Below are 13,468 nucleotides of genomic sequence, written 5' to 3' on the forward strand. Positions count from 1 at the left end.
TCCATGGCATAGGACCAGGTTACTTACGGGACTGCCTACTGCCGCCAATAGCCTCCCATCGACCTGTGCGCTCCCACAGGGAGGGTCTCCTCGGGGTGCTGTCAGCTAAACAATGTCGGCTGGCGGCCCCCAGGGGAAGAGCCTTCTCTGTTGGGGCACCTACCCTATGGAACGAACTGCCTCTGGGGCTACGCCTTCTTCCCGACCTCCGGGCCTTTAAGCGTGAGCTCAAGACTTTTTTGTTTCAACGAGCAGGGTTGGCCTAAGAGTAATTTTTAACTGAGTGGTTTTATTTCTTGTTATTTTAATATTCGGCCTTATGGTTTCAGATTTTTAAATTTCAAATATTGTGTTTTAATTTTTGTATATGTCTTTTTAACTTGGCTGTAAACCGCCCTGAGTCTTCGGAGAAGGGCGGTATAGAAATGTAAATAATAAATAAATAAATAAATAAATAAAATAAATTCCCCACCCTAAGTAACCTCAACAGTCTCAATAAGGACAGTGCACCTTCAATTATGCAGCAATAGTTGGGCTGTAAGTAATAATGTGTATGTATGTTTATTGTTGTTTCAGGTCTACCCTTCTTCTGGGGGGTCGGCATGTCAAGACTGATTCGAACTTTCACCTATATCCTGTTTTGCTCGCAGCTTAACAAATAATGGGAGGGATTGGGGTGGATTGGAATTCAAGGGTGGGGGGAATGACATCCAAACATCGGCAGTTCCCATGAGACATTCCCCCCCAAGGACACTCAGAGGAGATGCCACATTGTGATTGGCTGGTTCCCAAAACAAAATGAACAAAAGTGATTGGTGGATGTAATTGACTGTGGATGGCCCACGGGGAGAGGGCGAATGTACTATGTGTGCTTTTCTGCAGGAAGCCCAGAGCTGGCTTTGCTTCTTCTGTGCCAATGTGGATTTATTCAGTAAAGTTTGTACTCTTGGAAAAAGGACATTCTTCTTCTAAATTCACCAACTGGAGAGTTGACACTTAGCAATCGTGTTACTAATTTAACTGCAGTGATTCATTTAACAACTATAGCAGGAAAGGTCATAAAACAGGGCAATAGCAATGGCATTTAGACTTCTCTACTGCTTCACAGTGCTTTACAGCCCTCTCTAAGCAGTTTACAGAGTCAGCCTATTGACCCCAACAATCTGGGTCCTCATTTTATGGACCTCGGAAGGCCGAGTCAACCTCAAACCTGTCAGGATCAAACTCCTGGCAGAGAGCAGTGAGTTAGCCTGCCATACTGCATTCTAACCACTGTGCCATCAGGGCTCCTAGGACAAACTCAGTTAACAACTGTTTTGCTTAGCAACCAACATTTTGGGCTCTGTTGTGGTCATAAGTCAAGGACTATCCGAATTAGTACATGGAGAGATCCATTTGAGTCAATGATGGTGTTTCCTTTATTCGTGGCTACAAAAACTTCACAAAATGTTTTATTTTTGGAGTATGGCCCACTAATACAGGTAGTCCCAAGCTTATGAACACTTATGAGCCCAAAACTTCTGTTGCTAAGCAAGACAGTTGTTAAGTGAGTTTTTGCCCCTTTTTGCGACCTTTCTTGCCACAGTTGTTAAGTTGATAACACAGTTGTTAAGTGAATCTGGCTTTCCTCATTGACTTTGCTAGTCAGAAGGTCGCAAAAGAGGATCATGTGACCCTGGGACACTTCAACTGTCATAAATGTGAGACAGTTACCAAGCGCCTGAATTTTGATCACGTGACCATGAGCATGCTACAACGGTCATAAGTGTGAAAAATGGTCATAAGTTCCTCTTTTTCAGCATCGTTGTAACCTCAAACAGTCACTAAATGAACGGTTGTAAGTGAAGAACTATCTGTAATGTGATGACCATTTGCGGCCTTCCTGTGGGTTTCTGATAAGCAAAATTAATGAGGGAAGGTTTGCTTAACACCAGCAGTGGTTCGCTTAATGACTGAGGCAAAAAAAGCTTGTAGAATCAGGTGGGATTCACTTAACAGCTCTACTGTTTAGCAATAGAATTTCTTGCCGCAGTTGTAAGGCCATCTATATTGACTTATTATTAAAGCTTGTTTGCCATAACAATTATTTTTCTATTGATGATATAAAAAGGGTGAGGGGAAAAATCCAAAACTAAAAGCAAACAAACAGGTGAGTGTTATTGATCGTTATTGCAGAGGAAGTACTGGACCATTCTCTTAGAAATCTGCCAGAAATTTCATTCTGTTTGCCTATTTTTGCTTCTTAATATCCGTTTCCCCAGCTGGAGCAACTTTAAGCTGGTTGAAGCAAAGGAGCAAACTACAACTCCCAGAAGCCTCTGTTTCCAGAAGCTGGTTGTCATGGAGACGGAGATCAACAGATCTTGCAGGAAAGAGCAGAGACTTGGAGGTCAGTAAGAGGGAAGGGTGACCTATCCGTAGTGTGAATTTAGAAAAGGGACAAGCACTTTTAAGGTCAAATAAATGAGGAGTGGAGGGCAAAACTGCTAGTGCAATTCACACACCTTTAACCATCATTGCTTTGTTAGATGCAGGCATGGAAGCACTGACATACTTTCAACTTTTCCAAAGTTTAGAAGCTTGGGGGAAAAACCCTGCTAGAAATATTGCAATCTTCTCTTTGCGCTAATTTATTTTTAAGGGGATGCTTTTTGCTACTTGCTGTTTCTTAAGTCCAGACTTCAGTTTTGCTTTGAAAATAACTTTACTCCCACTTTTCATCATTTTCTCCTAGTAGTATTTTCTCTCTCTCTGTCATTTAGCTTAGAATCTGTTCTATTTGTTAGCCAAAAGTGCTGGATAGCTGGAAGAAAACTTTGTATTTCAGTTGAATGAAATACATTTCTCAACCAAAAGAACAGAAAACAAACAAACTGAAAAAATGGGCAGTGGAAATTATAATTTATCAAACTGAAAATGCCTGCGATCTCAGAAGTTTTAAATCTCTGAAAGGGGAAATTTTTTAAAAAACCAATTTTTTTCTCTCTCTTTAGCCTGTCATGTTATTTCCTTAGCAGGGCTTAATTGAGAAACATAACCACAATGGTGATTAGGGATATCTAATCTTAAATAATCTTCCGGAATAACGGTCCATATTTTCGACACAAATAATGCTAAATCAAGGATGTACTTGAAGGCTGGTCTCTTTCTTTCTATCTTCTCAGAAGGAAAGGGACAAAATCAGGAGGGAGGGGGGATTGGGGGGAACAGCTTGACCTTTTTAAATATCTTTCTGCTTTGCTGTTTACAACCCTCCTTGGAATTCCTTGTTTAAGAAGGACACTGCGGAAGATGGGGGATGCGTGGCGATAGAGATAAGGCAAACACATGCTCAGTTATTCATCCTGATTTGTACTTAGGAAAGAAAACTATAGTTTCAAGGTTTGTCCACAACCATTATTGAGAGAGAAATGGTGGAGCATATGCCTCCATGACTGCTTCTCAGAGGTTTTTGGAGAGTCAACTTTCATCCCATAGAGCTAAATTCCTGAAAGATGTTCATTCGCACAACATGTGAACAAGTGGATTATCTTGATCCAGGGTTGTCCTCAAGTGACCATCACAACCGAGCACAAAATTTCTGTTGCTAAGTGAGACAGTTGTTGAGTGAATTTTATCCAGTGGTGGGATTCAGCCAGTTTGCACCATTTTGGGAGAACCGGTTGTTAACTTTCTGAACAGTTTGGCAAACTGGTTGTTGGAATAAATCATTAGAGCAGAGAACCGGTTGTTAAATTACTTGAATCCCACCACTGATTTTATCCCATTTTAGGACCTTTCATGCCACTGCTGTAAAATGAATCACTGCAGTCCTTAGTCACACAGTTGCTAAGTGAATCTGGGTTTTGCTTGTCAGAAGGTCACAAAAGGTGGTCATGTGACCCTGGGACACTGCAGTAACTATGAACCAGTTGCCAAGTGTCTGAATTTTGATCACGTGGCCATGGGGATGCTGCAATAATCATAACTGTGAAAAATGCTCATTAGTTGCTTTTTTCAGTGCAGTTGTAACTTTGAACAGTCACTAAATGAACTGTTGTAAGTCAAGGACCACCTGTAGTTAACTACATTTTAGTCTGGTGTATTGGCCAAAAAACGGTCTGGGAGTTAGCTTATGGTGCAATATGTCCTATGCCTCAGTGTATAGAATAAAACAATTTGTGGGTGGAACAACTTGCCTCCAGAAGTTGTGAATGTTCCAACCCTGTAACTTTTTAAGAAGAGGTTGGACAGTCATTTGTCTGAAATGGTACAGGTTGTCCTTGACTTATGACCTCAACTGAGCCCCAAATTTCTGTTGATAAGTGAGATGGTTGTTAAATGAGCTTTGTCCCATTTTACAACCTTACTTGCCACAGTTGTTAAGTGACTGCTGTTAGGAACGTGGTTGTTAAATGAATCTGGCTTCCATGTTGACTTTCGTTGTCAGATGATCACAAAGGTGGATCACGTGACCCTGGACACTGCAACCGTCATAAATATGAGTCAGTTGCCAAGCATCCAAATTATGATCATATGACCCTGGGGATGCTCCAAAGGTTATAAGGGTGAAAAGCAATCATAAGTCACTTTTCTCAGTGCTGTTGTAAGTTCAAACCGTCACTAAATGAACCGTTGTAAATTGAGGATTACTAGTACAACAATTTTCTGTAGATTTTTTACTATTTATCCCATTTGATCCTAAAAAACTTAGGAATCACATCCCAACATTACGTCCTTTTGTTTCTAGGATTGGTTGAGTAGAATGGATCAAAATAACTTCAAATAATTCATCTGCAAGATAAAACTTTTTTTTTTGAGAAATTTTTTTATTTATTTTTAACACAAAAAAACCCCTCATCAAATCAATCAGAACAATTTACAACGTGCTGCATGGGTGTTAACATATCTTCTTGTGCATTCACAGAATAAACATCTCTTTCCTACATATATCTTATATTATCTTTTCTAACATATCTTTCCATCTAACCAATGATAAAATAAATCCCATATTTTATAATATTGCTTGTCTTCTTGCTCTCTAATTTCAAATGTTAATTTACTCATCTCTGCACATTCCATCATTTTTCTAATTATTTCATCTTGTGAGGGTAACTTCTCATTTTTCCAGTTTTTAGCAAACACAATCCTAGCTGCTGTAATAATATTCACAATCAAATATTTTACATCTCTAGTATATATCTCGGGTATAATTCCCAGCAGAAAGATTTCTGGCTTAAAGTCAATATCTTTTTTGATCATTTTTTCCAGCCACATGTGTATTTTAGTCCAGTATCTTTTCGTTTCAACGCATGTCCACCACCTGTGGTAATATGATACAGGTGTCTGATGACACTTCCAGCATTTTTCAGATTTGTCCTTGAACATTCTAGCAATTCTTGCCGGGGGTAAATGCCACCTGTAAAACATCTTATACAAATTCTCTTTATATGCTGTAGACATTGCCATTTTATAATTACACATCCACAATTTCTGCCAAGCCTCTAAATCTATCCCATGGCCAAAATTCTTCCCCCAAGCAATCATTGTCTCTTTTACTTGTTCTTCCTCCAATTTAACCTCTAATAAATATCCATACAATTTCTTAATCAAATTGTCATCTGAACCTGTTAAGATCTCATCAAAACTGGTTATATTATTATAAAAGCATTCTGTTTTAACATCTTTATTATATCTGGATTGTATTTGCAAATATGAAAACCAGTTCATTACTATACCATCTGCCTCTAATTCTAATTTAGATTTTAACTCACCCTTTCCATTCAACAATTCATTATATCTAACAATATGTTCCTTTTTAAACATTATTGAATATGAGAATGCCTCAATAGATGATACCCAAATTGGAAGTGACTTTTTTTTATCTTCTCCCAATTTGACAACAACGCTTCTCTGACCATATAGTCTTCTGAAATATCTCTGTGTTTCAAGATAAAACTTTTGAAGACTTTTGAAGATTTGCCAGTTAAGCCCAGGTTTCTCAAATATTGACTGCTGCCTTGAAAACCTGGTTCCAAAAATAACTGGGCCTTTAAAGATAACGCCAATCACATACGGAACAGAACAGAACAGAACAGAACAGAACAGAACAGAACAGAACAGAACAGAACAATAGAATAGAATAGAATAGAATAGAATAGAATAGAATAGAATAGAATAGAATAGAATAGAATAGCAATAAGAGTAGAGTAGAACAGAACAGAACAGGTAGGGACCTTGGAGGTCATGTAGTCCAACCTTTTGCTCAAGCAGAATAACCTATACTATTTCAGACAAGTGGCTGTCCAGTCTCTTCTTAAAAAACTTCAGTGATAGAGCGCCCATGATTTCCAGAGGCCAGCTGTTCCACTGGTTAATTGTTCTCACTGCTAGGAAGTTTCTCCTTAATTGCAGGTTACTTCTCTCTTTGATTAGTTTCCAACCATTGTTTCTTGTCCTGCCCTCTGGTGCTTTGGAGAATAATTTGATCCCCTCTTCTTTGTGGCAGCCCCTCAAATACTGATGCCATGCCATCAAATACTATACTGGCTCAGGAATTCTGGGAGTTGAAGTCCACAAGTCATAAAAGGGCCATTGTTCCCCACCTGACATAGATGAACAATATATACAGAGAGCGGGCAACATCTTTTGTCCTGTATGTATCATTTTGTTTTCTATGACTTTTTCACCCAGGTTTTTTCAGGCAACCTGTGCTGTTGTGAGCAGCAAGATGCAGGGCCAAGAGGAAAAATCTGGATATTCCCCAACGGGAGGTGAGAAAGAATTGCGAAGCTCATCCAAGCTCACTGATGAAGTCCAAGACCTGGAGAAGCAGCTGTCACGGATCAAAGTCCATGTTCCTAAAACTGTATGGTAAGCAACATCTAACTTACTTTGGGGCATGGAAGTTAGTTACTGTATTGACCCACTTTACAGATCCCTCACATCCAGGACATAAACTGTTTCAACTCCTACCCTCAAAACGACGCTATAGAGCACTACACACCAGAACAACTAGACACAAGAACAGTTTTTTCCCGAAGGCCATCACTCTGCTAAACAAATAATTCCCTACACTGTCAAACTATTTACTAAATCTGCACTACTATTAATCTTCTCATTGTTCCCATCACCAATCTGTTTCCACTTATGACTGTATGACTGCAACTTTGTTGCTGGCAATCCTTATGATTTATATTGATATATTGACCATCATTTGTGTTGTAAATGTTGTACCTTGATGAAGGTATCTTTTCTTTTATGTACACTGAGAGCATATGCACCAAGACAAATTCCTTGTGTGTCCAATCACACTTGGCCAATAAAAAATTCTATTCTATTCTATTCTTTCTGGGTTCTCACAATAGCTTGAACCATAAGCTTACTAAATGGCCTGAAATTTCACAATGTGAAATTGATTAGCCCATTGTGAAAATGCACATTGAAATTTATTAGCACAGGATGAAAATCTATGTTAAAATGTATTAAACCAGATTAAAATCCACACTGAAATTTATAACATATTCTGAAAATCTACATTTATTAGCCCGTTGTGAAAATCCACACTGAAATTTATTAACACATTGAAAATATATAATTTTCAATAATAATTCCCTCAACACTGTCAGACTATTTACTAAATCTGCACTACTATTAATCTTCTCATCGTTCCCATCACCCGTCTCCTTCCACTTATGACTGTATGACTGTAACTCTGTTGCTTGTATCCTTACGATTTATATTGATATTGATTGCCTCCTGATTGCTTATTTATACCCTATGACTATCATTAAGTGTCATGATTCTTGACGAATGTATCTTTTCTTTTATGTACACTGAGAGCATCTGCACCAAAACAAATTCTTTGTATGTCCAATAACACTTGGCCAATAAAAAATTCTGATCTATTCTATTCTATATGCTAAACAGTTGATTTACTGAGCTCAACATTTCTGTTGCTAAGCAAACATTTCTTAAGTGAATTAGCCCCTTTTTATGACTTTTCTTGCAACAGTTGTTAAGTGATTCACTACATTTGTTAACAACACAGTTGTTAAGTGAATCTGGCTTCCCCCTTTGACTTTGCTTTTAAGAAGGTCGCAAAAGAGGCTCTCGTGACCCCAGCATCTATCGTAACTATGAATCCCCGTGATCACATGACCATGGGGATGCTGCAATATTCGTCATTGTGAAAAATGTTCATGAGTTGCTTTTTCCAGTGCTGTTGTAACTTTGTAAGTCAGGGATCATCTGCAATTAACCATTGGCCAAAAAAACCAATCCGGAAGTTAGTTTATGGTCTGAAGTGCCCACTGTCTCAGGAATTTTAGTTCAATTAACCATCAAAAAATGTACTATGAACATTAGCTCTGATTACAATATTTTCTCTAGGATCAAATCCTATGAATTTTTCCGGCTTCAAACACAACATAGCAATAAATAAAACTTCCTAGACATTTAATTCTGAGTTCAGAACTTATTCGCAGATATGACACGGCTAGATAAGATGCTTTACTGCAGACAAGAATGAAGCCATATCCATGCAAATTTCTACATAATGCAGTACCCAAAAGTCAAAGTTGTTACAGTGGTACCTTGGTACTCAACTGCTTTGAAACTCATTGAATTTGGTACTCAGCACATTTTGACATGAAAATTTTGTCCCGATATTTATCATTTGTTTGGTACTCTGTGCACAAGCTAAAACTTTATTTTATTTATTTATTTATTTATTTATTTATTTATTTATTTATTTATTTATTTATTTATTTATTTTGTCAAACACAACAATATGTATAAGGATGAAATAACCACACAAATTGAATACAACCAAAGGGAACATTAGGACAGGAACGGTAGGCACGCTGGTGCTCTTATGCACGCCCCTTACAGACCTCTTAGGAATGGGGTGAGGTCAGTGTAGGCTGCCTTGTGACTCACTATATTATTCCTTTGGGGAAAAATGTGTTTGGTACTCATCATTTTTGGTACTCAACACTCTTCCCAGAACCTATTAACAATGAGTACAAGGTACCACTCTAAATACCTAGTTTTCTGGACTGATCTTGTAACTAAAATTACTTATATATTTAGTTCTTTGTCACCTAAAGCTCCCCATGGCACAAACACACCATTGGAGACATTTTTTCCTGCCAAATCTTCATGAGATTTCTTTCATCCCCAACCCATCCACAAGGCAGCTTTAATTACATTGGTGTTAAAATAACACTATCTGCCTTATTCTAAAACATCCGAGGCTAGCATCAAAGTAGATATGAGTTTCAATTTTACCAAATTTGGAGTAGCATAGACAAACGATGCATCTCTCCAAATTTTTGGGATGTGCAAAATGATACCATTCTTCCCAAAATTAGGAATTTAAACTTGCACATAGATTCAGTGGTCTTGCTCATGTGCACTGAACCCATGGCAGAAGTATGGCCTGGTAACATCTTTTTTTTTTTCCAAAGTGAGACAGCCTGGGAATTGTGCTAAATTGCTTTTCCCTTTCTTCTGAAATCATCCCCTGGCAGCCTCGAGATGTGTGAAATCTCTGAAGTGTTATCACCAGTTTATTTTGAAAGCCAGGGCTACATGGGAACAGAAGCAAGTGAGGCAGGAAAGCGATGGGCCAAGCGGAGGCCTATCTCATGCCAGCTGTTTTCTGCTGACTCAAGGATGGGTGAAGGTTGTTTTAATGTGATAGCACAGAAAAGCCCTTGGCTGAAGTTCTCCGTTCTTATGCTGTAGGAACTTTTTTTTTTTAACTGTTTTAAACTTCAGTAGAATTGAACCATGATGGAACAGCACATTAACACAGTACCTTGAACTGTAGATGCTCAGAGAAAGTTCTGTTTCTAGTTTTAAACAAAATAAATCAGATGTCACTTTTAGTCTCCTATCAGGAAATTATTCCCTGAAATCTCAGCAAATTGCTAGGTATCGGTACAGGTAATCCTCGACTTATGACCACAATTGAGCCCAAAATTTATGTTGTTAAGCAATACATTCGTTAAGTGCATTTTGCCCATTTTATGACCTTTCTTAGTCACAGTTGATAAGTGAATTGTTGTAGTTGTTAAGTGAGTAGCACGGTTGTTAAGTGAACCTGGCTTCTCCATGGACTTTGCTTGTCAGAAGGTCACAAAAAGGAATCACGTGACCCCGGGATATTGCAACTCTCATAAATATGAGTCAGTTGCCAAGCGTCCAAATTTTGATCACATGATCATGAGGATGATAAAAGGGTCATAAGTGTGAAAAATGGCCATGTCTCTTTTTTTCAATGCCATTGTAACTTTGAATGGTCACTAAATGAACTTTTATAAGTGGAGAACTAACCGTTATTTCCTTCTTTGTCTTTCCTGCATAGTGAATTTGATTGGAGCAAGATTGACACAGCCCACTTGCCGGAGTCCTACAAAACCAATACACCCAAGGAGCAGTTGCTTCTGCAAGTAGCTGACAATTTTCATCGGCAATACGCACACCTTTGCCCAGACCGTGTACCCCTCTTCCTTCACCCAATCAACGAATGTAGCATGGAAGTAAGTTGGGCAAAGAGCTCTAGAAAGGAACTTCCAAGTTGCCCCAAGAATCTATAAAACCTTAGTAAAACCACACCTGGAATACTGCATCCATTTTTAGTTACCACACTATGAAAATGATGTTGAGAGTCTAGAAAAAGTGCAGAGAAGAGCAACCAGGATGATGAGGGGATTGGAGGGTAAAACATAAGATGAACGGTTGCAGGAACTGCGCATGGCTACTCTAAGTGAAGAGAAGGACCAGGGGAGACAGGAGAGCAGTATTCCAATATTTGAGGGGCTGCCACAGAGAGGAGGGGGTGAGCCTGTTTTCCAAAGCACCTGAAGGCCAGACAAGGAACAATGGATGGAAACTGATCAAGGATAGGGTTTATAAGATTATAAATTCTGATGAAAAATTACAAAGAGTGATGAGGACAAATTGGGAAAAAGATCTTAATATTGAAATACCAGAGTCAGATTGGAATGTGAATTGGAATAGTAGAATTATGAGAACTTTATCTATAAGGATTAAAGAGCATAATTATAAAGTTGTTTGGAAATGGTATTTGACTCCAGTAAGATTGTCACAAATGGATAAAAAAATTAGTAAAAAATGTTGGAGATGTGAGATGGAATTGGGGACTTATGAACATATGTGGTATAATTGTGATAAGGTTAAAAGTTTTGGCAACAATTGGAGAAAATGATATTTGAAATGATGGGGAAAGTAATAATATTGAGAGTGGAAACTATATTATTGTTGGTAATTAAGGAAATAGAATTAACAAAATATGAAAAAGAATTGATTAAAATTATGATTATAATAGGTAGAATTATAATAGCTAGATATTGGAAATTAGATGTGATTTTTAGAATAGAAGAGTGGAATTCTGAAATGTGGAAATTAGCCATAAATGATAAAATGACATGTGATATTAAAATTAGAAGTGGTGTGTATAAAGAAGATATTTTCTGGAAGACTTGGAAACCATTCGTGGACTATGTGCTTGGAAAATTGGACGCTTCGGTACCTGTACCTCGAGAACGTGGATTTTGGCAATTATGAGGATATATCCGAAGACCCAAATCTTCCTTTTTTTTATGTATAGCACAAGGGTGTAATAATGTATTTTGTTTGTTGGAAAAAAGTAATAAAAAAATTAAAAAAAAAATTAAAAAAAAAAAAAGGAAACTGATCAAGGAGAAATTCAACCTGGAAATAAGGAGGGATTTTTCTGACCGTGAGAACAATCAACCAATGGAACAGAAGCTGCCTTCAGAAGTTGTGGGAGCTTCATCACTGGAAGCTTTCAAGAAGCGACTTGGACAGCCATTTGTCAGAAATGGTGTAGGGTCTCCTGTTTGGGCAGGGGGGTTGGACTAGATACCCTACAAGGTCCCTTCCAACTCTATTATTCTGTTAAATCATGAAATTGCAGTTTGATGAACAGGCTGAGAATGGTCTGCTAGAAATGGTTATAATAGGATAACACAGACCATATACCATTCTGGACAAATGGTTGTCCAATCTCTTCTTAAAAACCTCCAGTGATGGAGAACCCACAATTTCTGAACTTCTCATCCACTGAATATTTTTTCTCACTGTTATAAAATTTCTCCTTAGTTCTAGGTTGGGTGTCTCAATCATCCAGGTTATCATTGCTTCGAAGGTGTTTTTTCTTCTTCAAAGGCATCTGGACTGTTGTTGTTTTTTTCTGAGAAAGAAGAAGGAAACATTTTGCTTCTCATCCAAGAAGCTTCGGATAGTGGGGGGATGGAAGGAAAGGTTCTGATAGGATGGGAGGGGTGTATGTGTGGGTGGGAGAAATGGAAGGATTGTATTTCTTTGCAGTCATCTGGTCGTTAGCACTCTCCCTGAGAGCTCTTGAGGTCACTTGGGGGGTTTATCTGTGCCCTTAGGGTTACCTGAATCAGGGTGCAATTGCTTGTGGAATCTTCTTGAAACTGCTTCTTCTTCTAACCTCTTCTAACCTATTATTCCATCGCCCTTCTATCAGAACTGATGAAGCTTCTTGGATGAGAAGCAAAATGTTTTGAATAGAATAGAATAGAATAGAATAGAATAGAACAGCAGAGTTGGAAGAGACCTTGGAGGTCTTCTAGTCCAGCCCCCTGCTCAGGCAGCAAAACCTGTACAATTTCAGGCAAATGGTTGTCTAATCTCTTCTTAAAAACTTAAAAAGCTCAAGAAAAAACTGTCCAGTTGCCTTCTGAAGAAAGAAAAAGCACATTTGAGTTTCTTCTTGATGTTTCCATCTGTTATTTCTTGTCCTGCCTTCAGGTGCTTTGGAGAATAAGTTGAGCCCCTCTTCTCTGTGGCAGCCCCTCAAATATTGGAAGACTGCTATCATGTTATCCTAGTGTTACACTTGTGTGAAATCTCAGAGTAATTTCCAAGGAGAAGAAATGGCTATTCAACCGGTCGATGATGGCCAATTTCCCCCCTTGATTAAAGCACAAGCCGCATCTATCTTTTCTGTCCATAATTTGTCCTTTTCACTCATTTTCTTAGAGATCAATTAGTGATGTCACCAGAATTATACTTGGGAAGTATGGGAGGCACGCCCATTTTGAGGGAAACCACTATTCAGTACCCACAAATTAGCTATTTTCAAAGCTGTTACTTCCCCATCTCTCTGTGACCCCTCCTCCCTTTTTTGGGGGGGACTTCTTGATCAGCTTTTAAAAAAAGGAGAAAAATCTTTTTATGGCCAGCTTGTTAAAAATGCAGAGGATTTTTAATGAAGCAAATCCAAGAACTGAATTTTCTGGAATTCTCTAAGGTGGTTTTCCCAGGAAATTGCAGGGGGAGGGGTGGGGGTGGGGTGGGGGAATAATGTGCTCATAATAAATACCACAATCTTTCACTGCTTGTCCTCCACATCCTAATTTGTAAAGTTCTTTTCGAAGTTGTTTTTTTTTTTTTAAGTGGAATGTTG

General features: G+C 38.4%; 1 protein-coding gene across 2 annotated transcripts in view; it reads left to right on the forward strand.

Annotated features, from left to right (window-relative positions):
* The first annotated feature begins 2,382 nt into the window (after nt 1–2,382).
* DRC7 (dynein regulatory complex subunit 7) overlaps nt 2,383–13,468 on the forward strand; it is a 59,692-nt gene continuing 48,606 nt past the window's right edge. For both annotated transcript variants that reach the window (XM_058155509.1, XM_058155510.1), the window contains exons 1-3: nt 2,383–2,389; nt 6,673–6,852; nt 10,352–10,526. In XM_058155509.1, the coding sequence (XP_058011492.1) occupies nt 6,710–6,852; nt 10,352–10,526 (318 nt within the window). In that variant the 5' untranslated portion in view covers nt 2,383–2,389; nt 6,673–6,709. The remainder of the gene's footprint in view (nt 2,390–6,672; nt 6,853–10,351; nt 10,527–13,468) is intronic.

The sequence above is a fragment of the Ahaetulla prasina genome, chromosome 12 (assembly GCF_028640845.1).
Source record: "Ahaetulla prasina isolate Xishuangbanna chromosome 12, ASM2864084v1, whole genome shotgun sequence".
Classification (NCBI taxonomy): domain Eukaryota; kingdom Metazoa; phylum Chordata; class Lepidosauria; order Squamata; family Colubridae; genus Ahaetulla; species Ahaetulla prasina.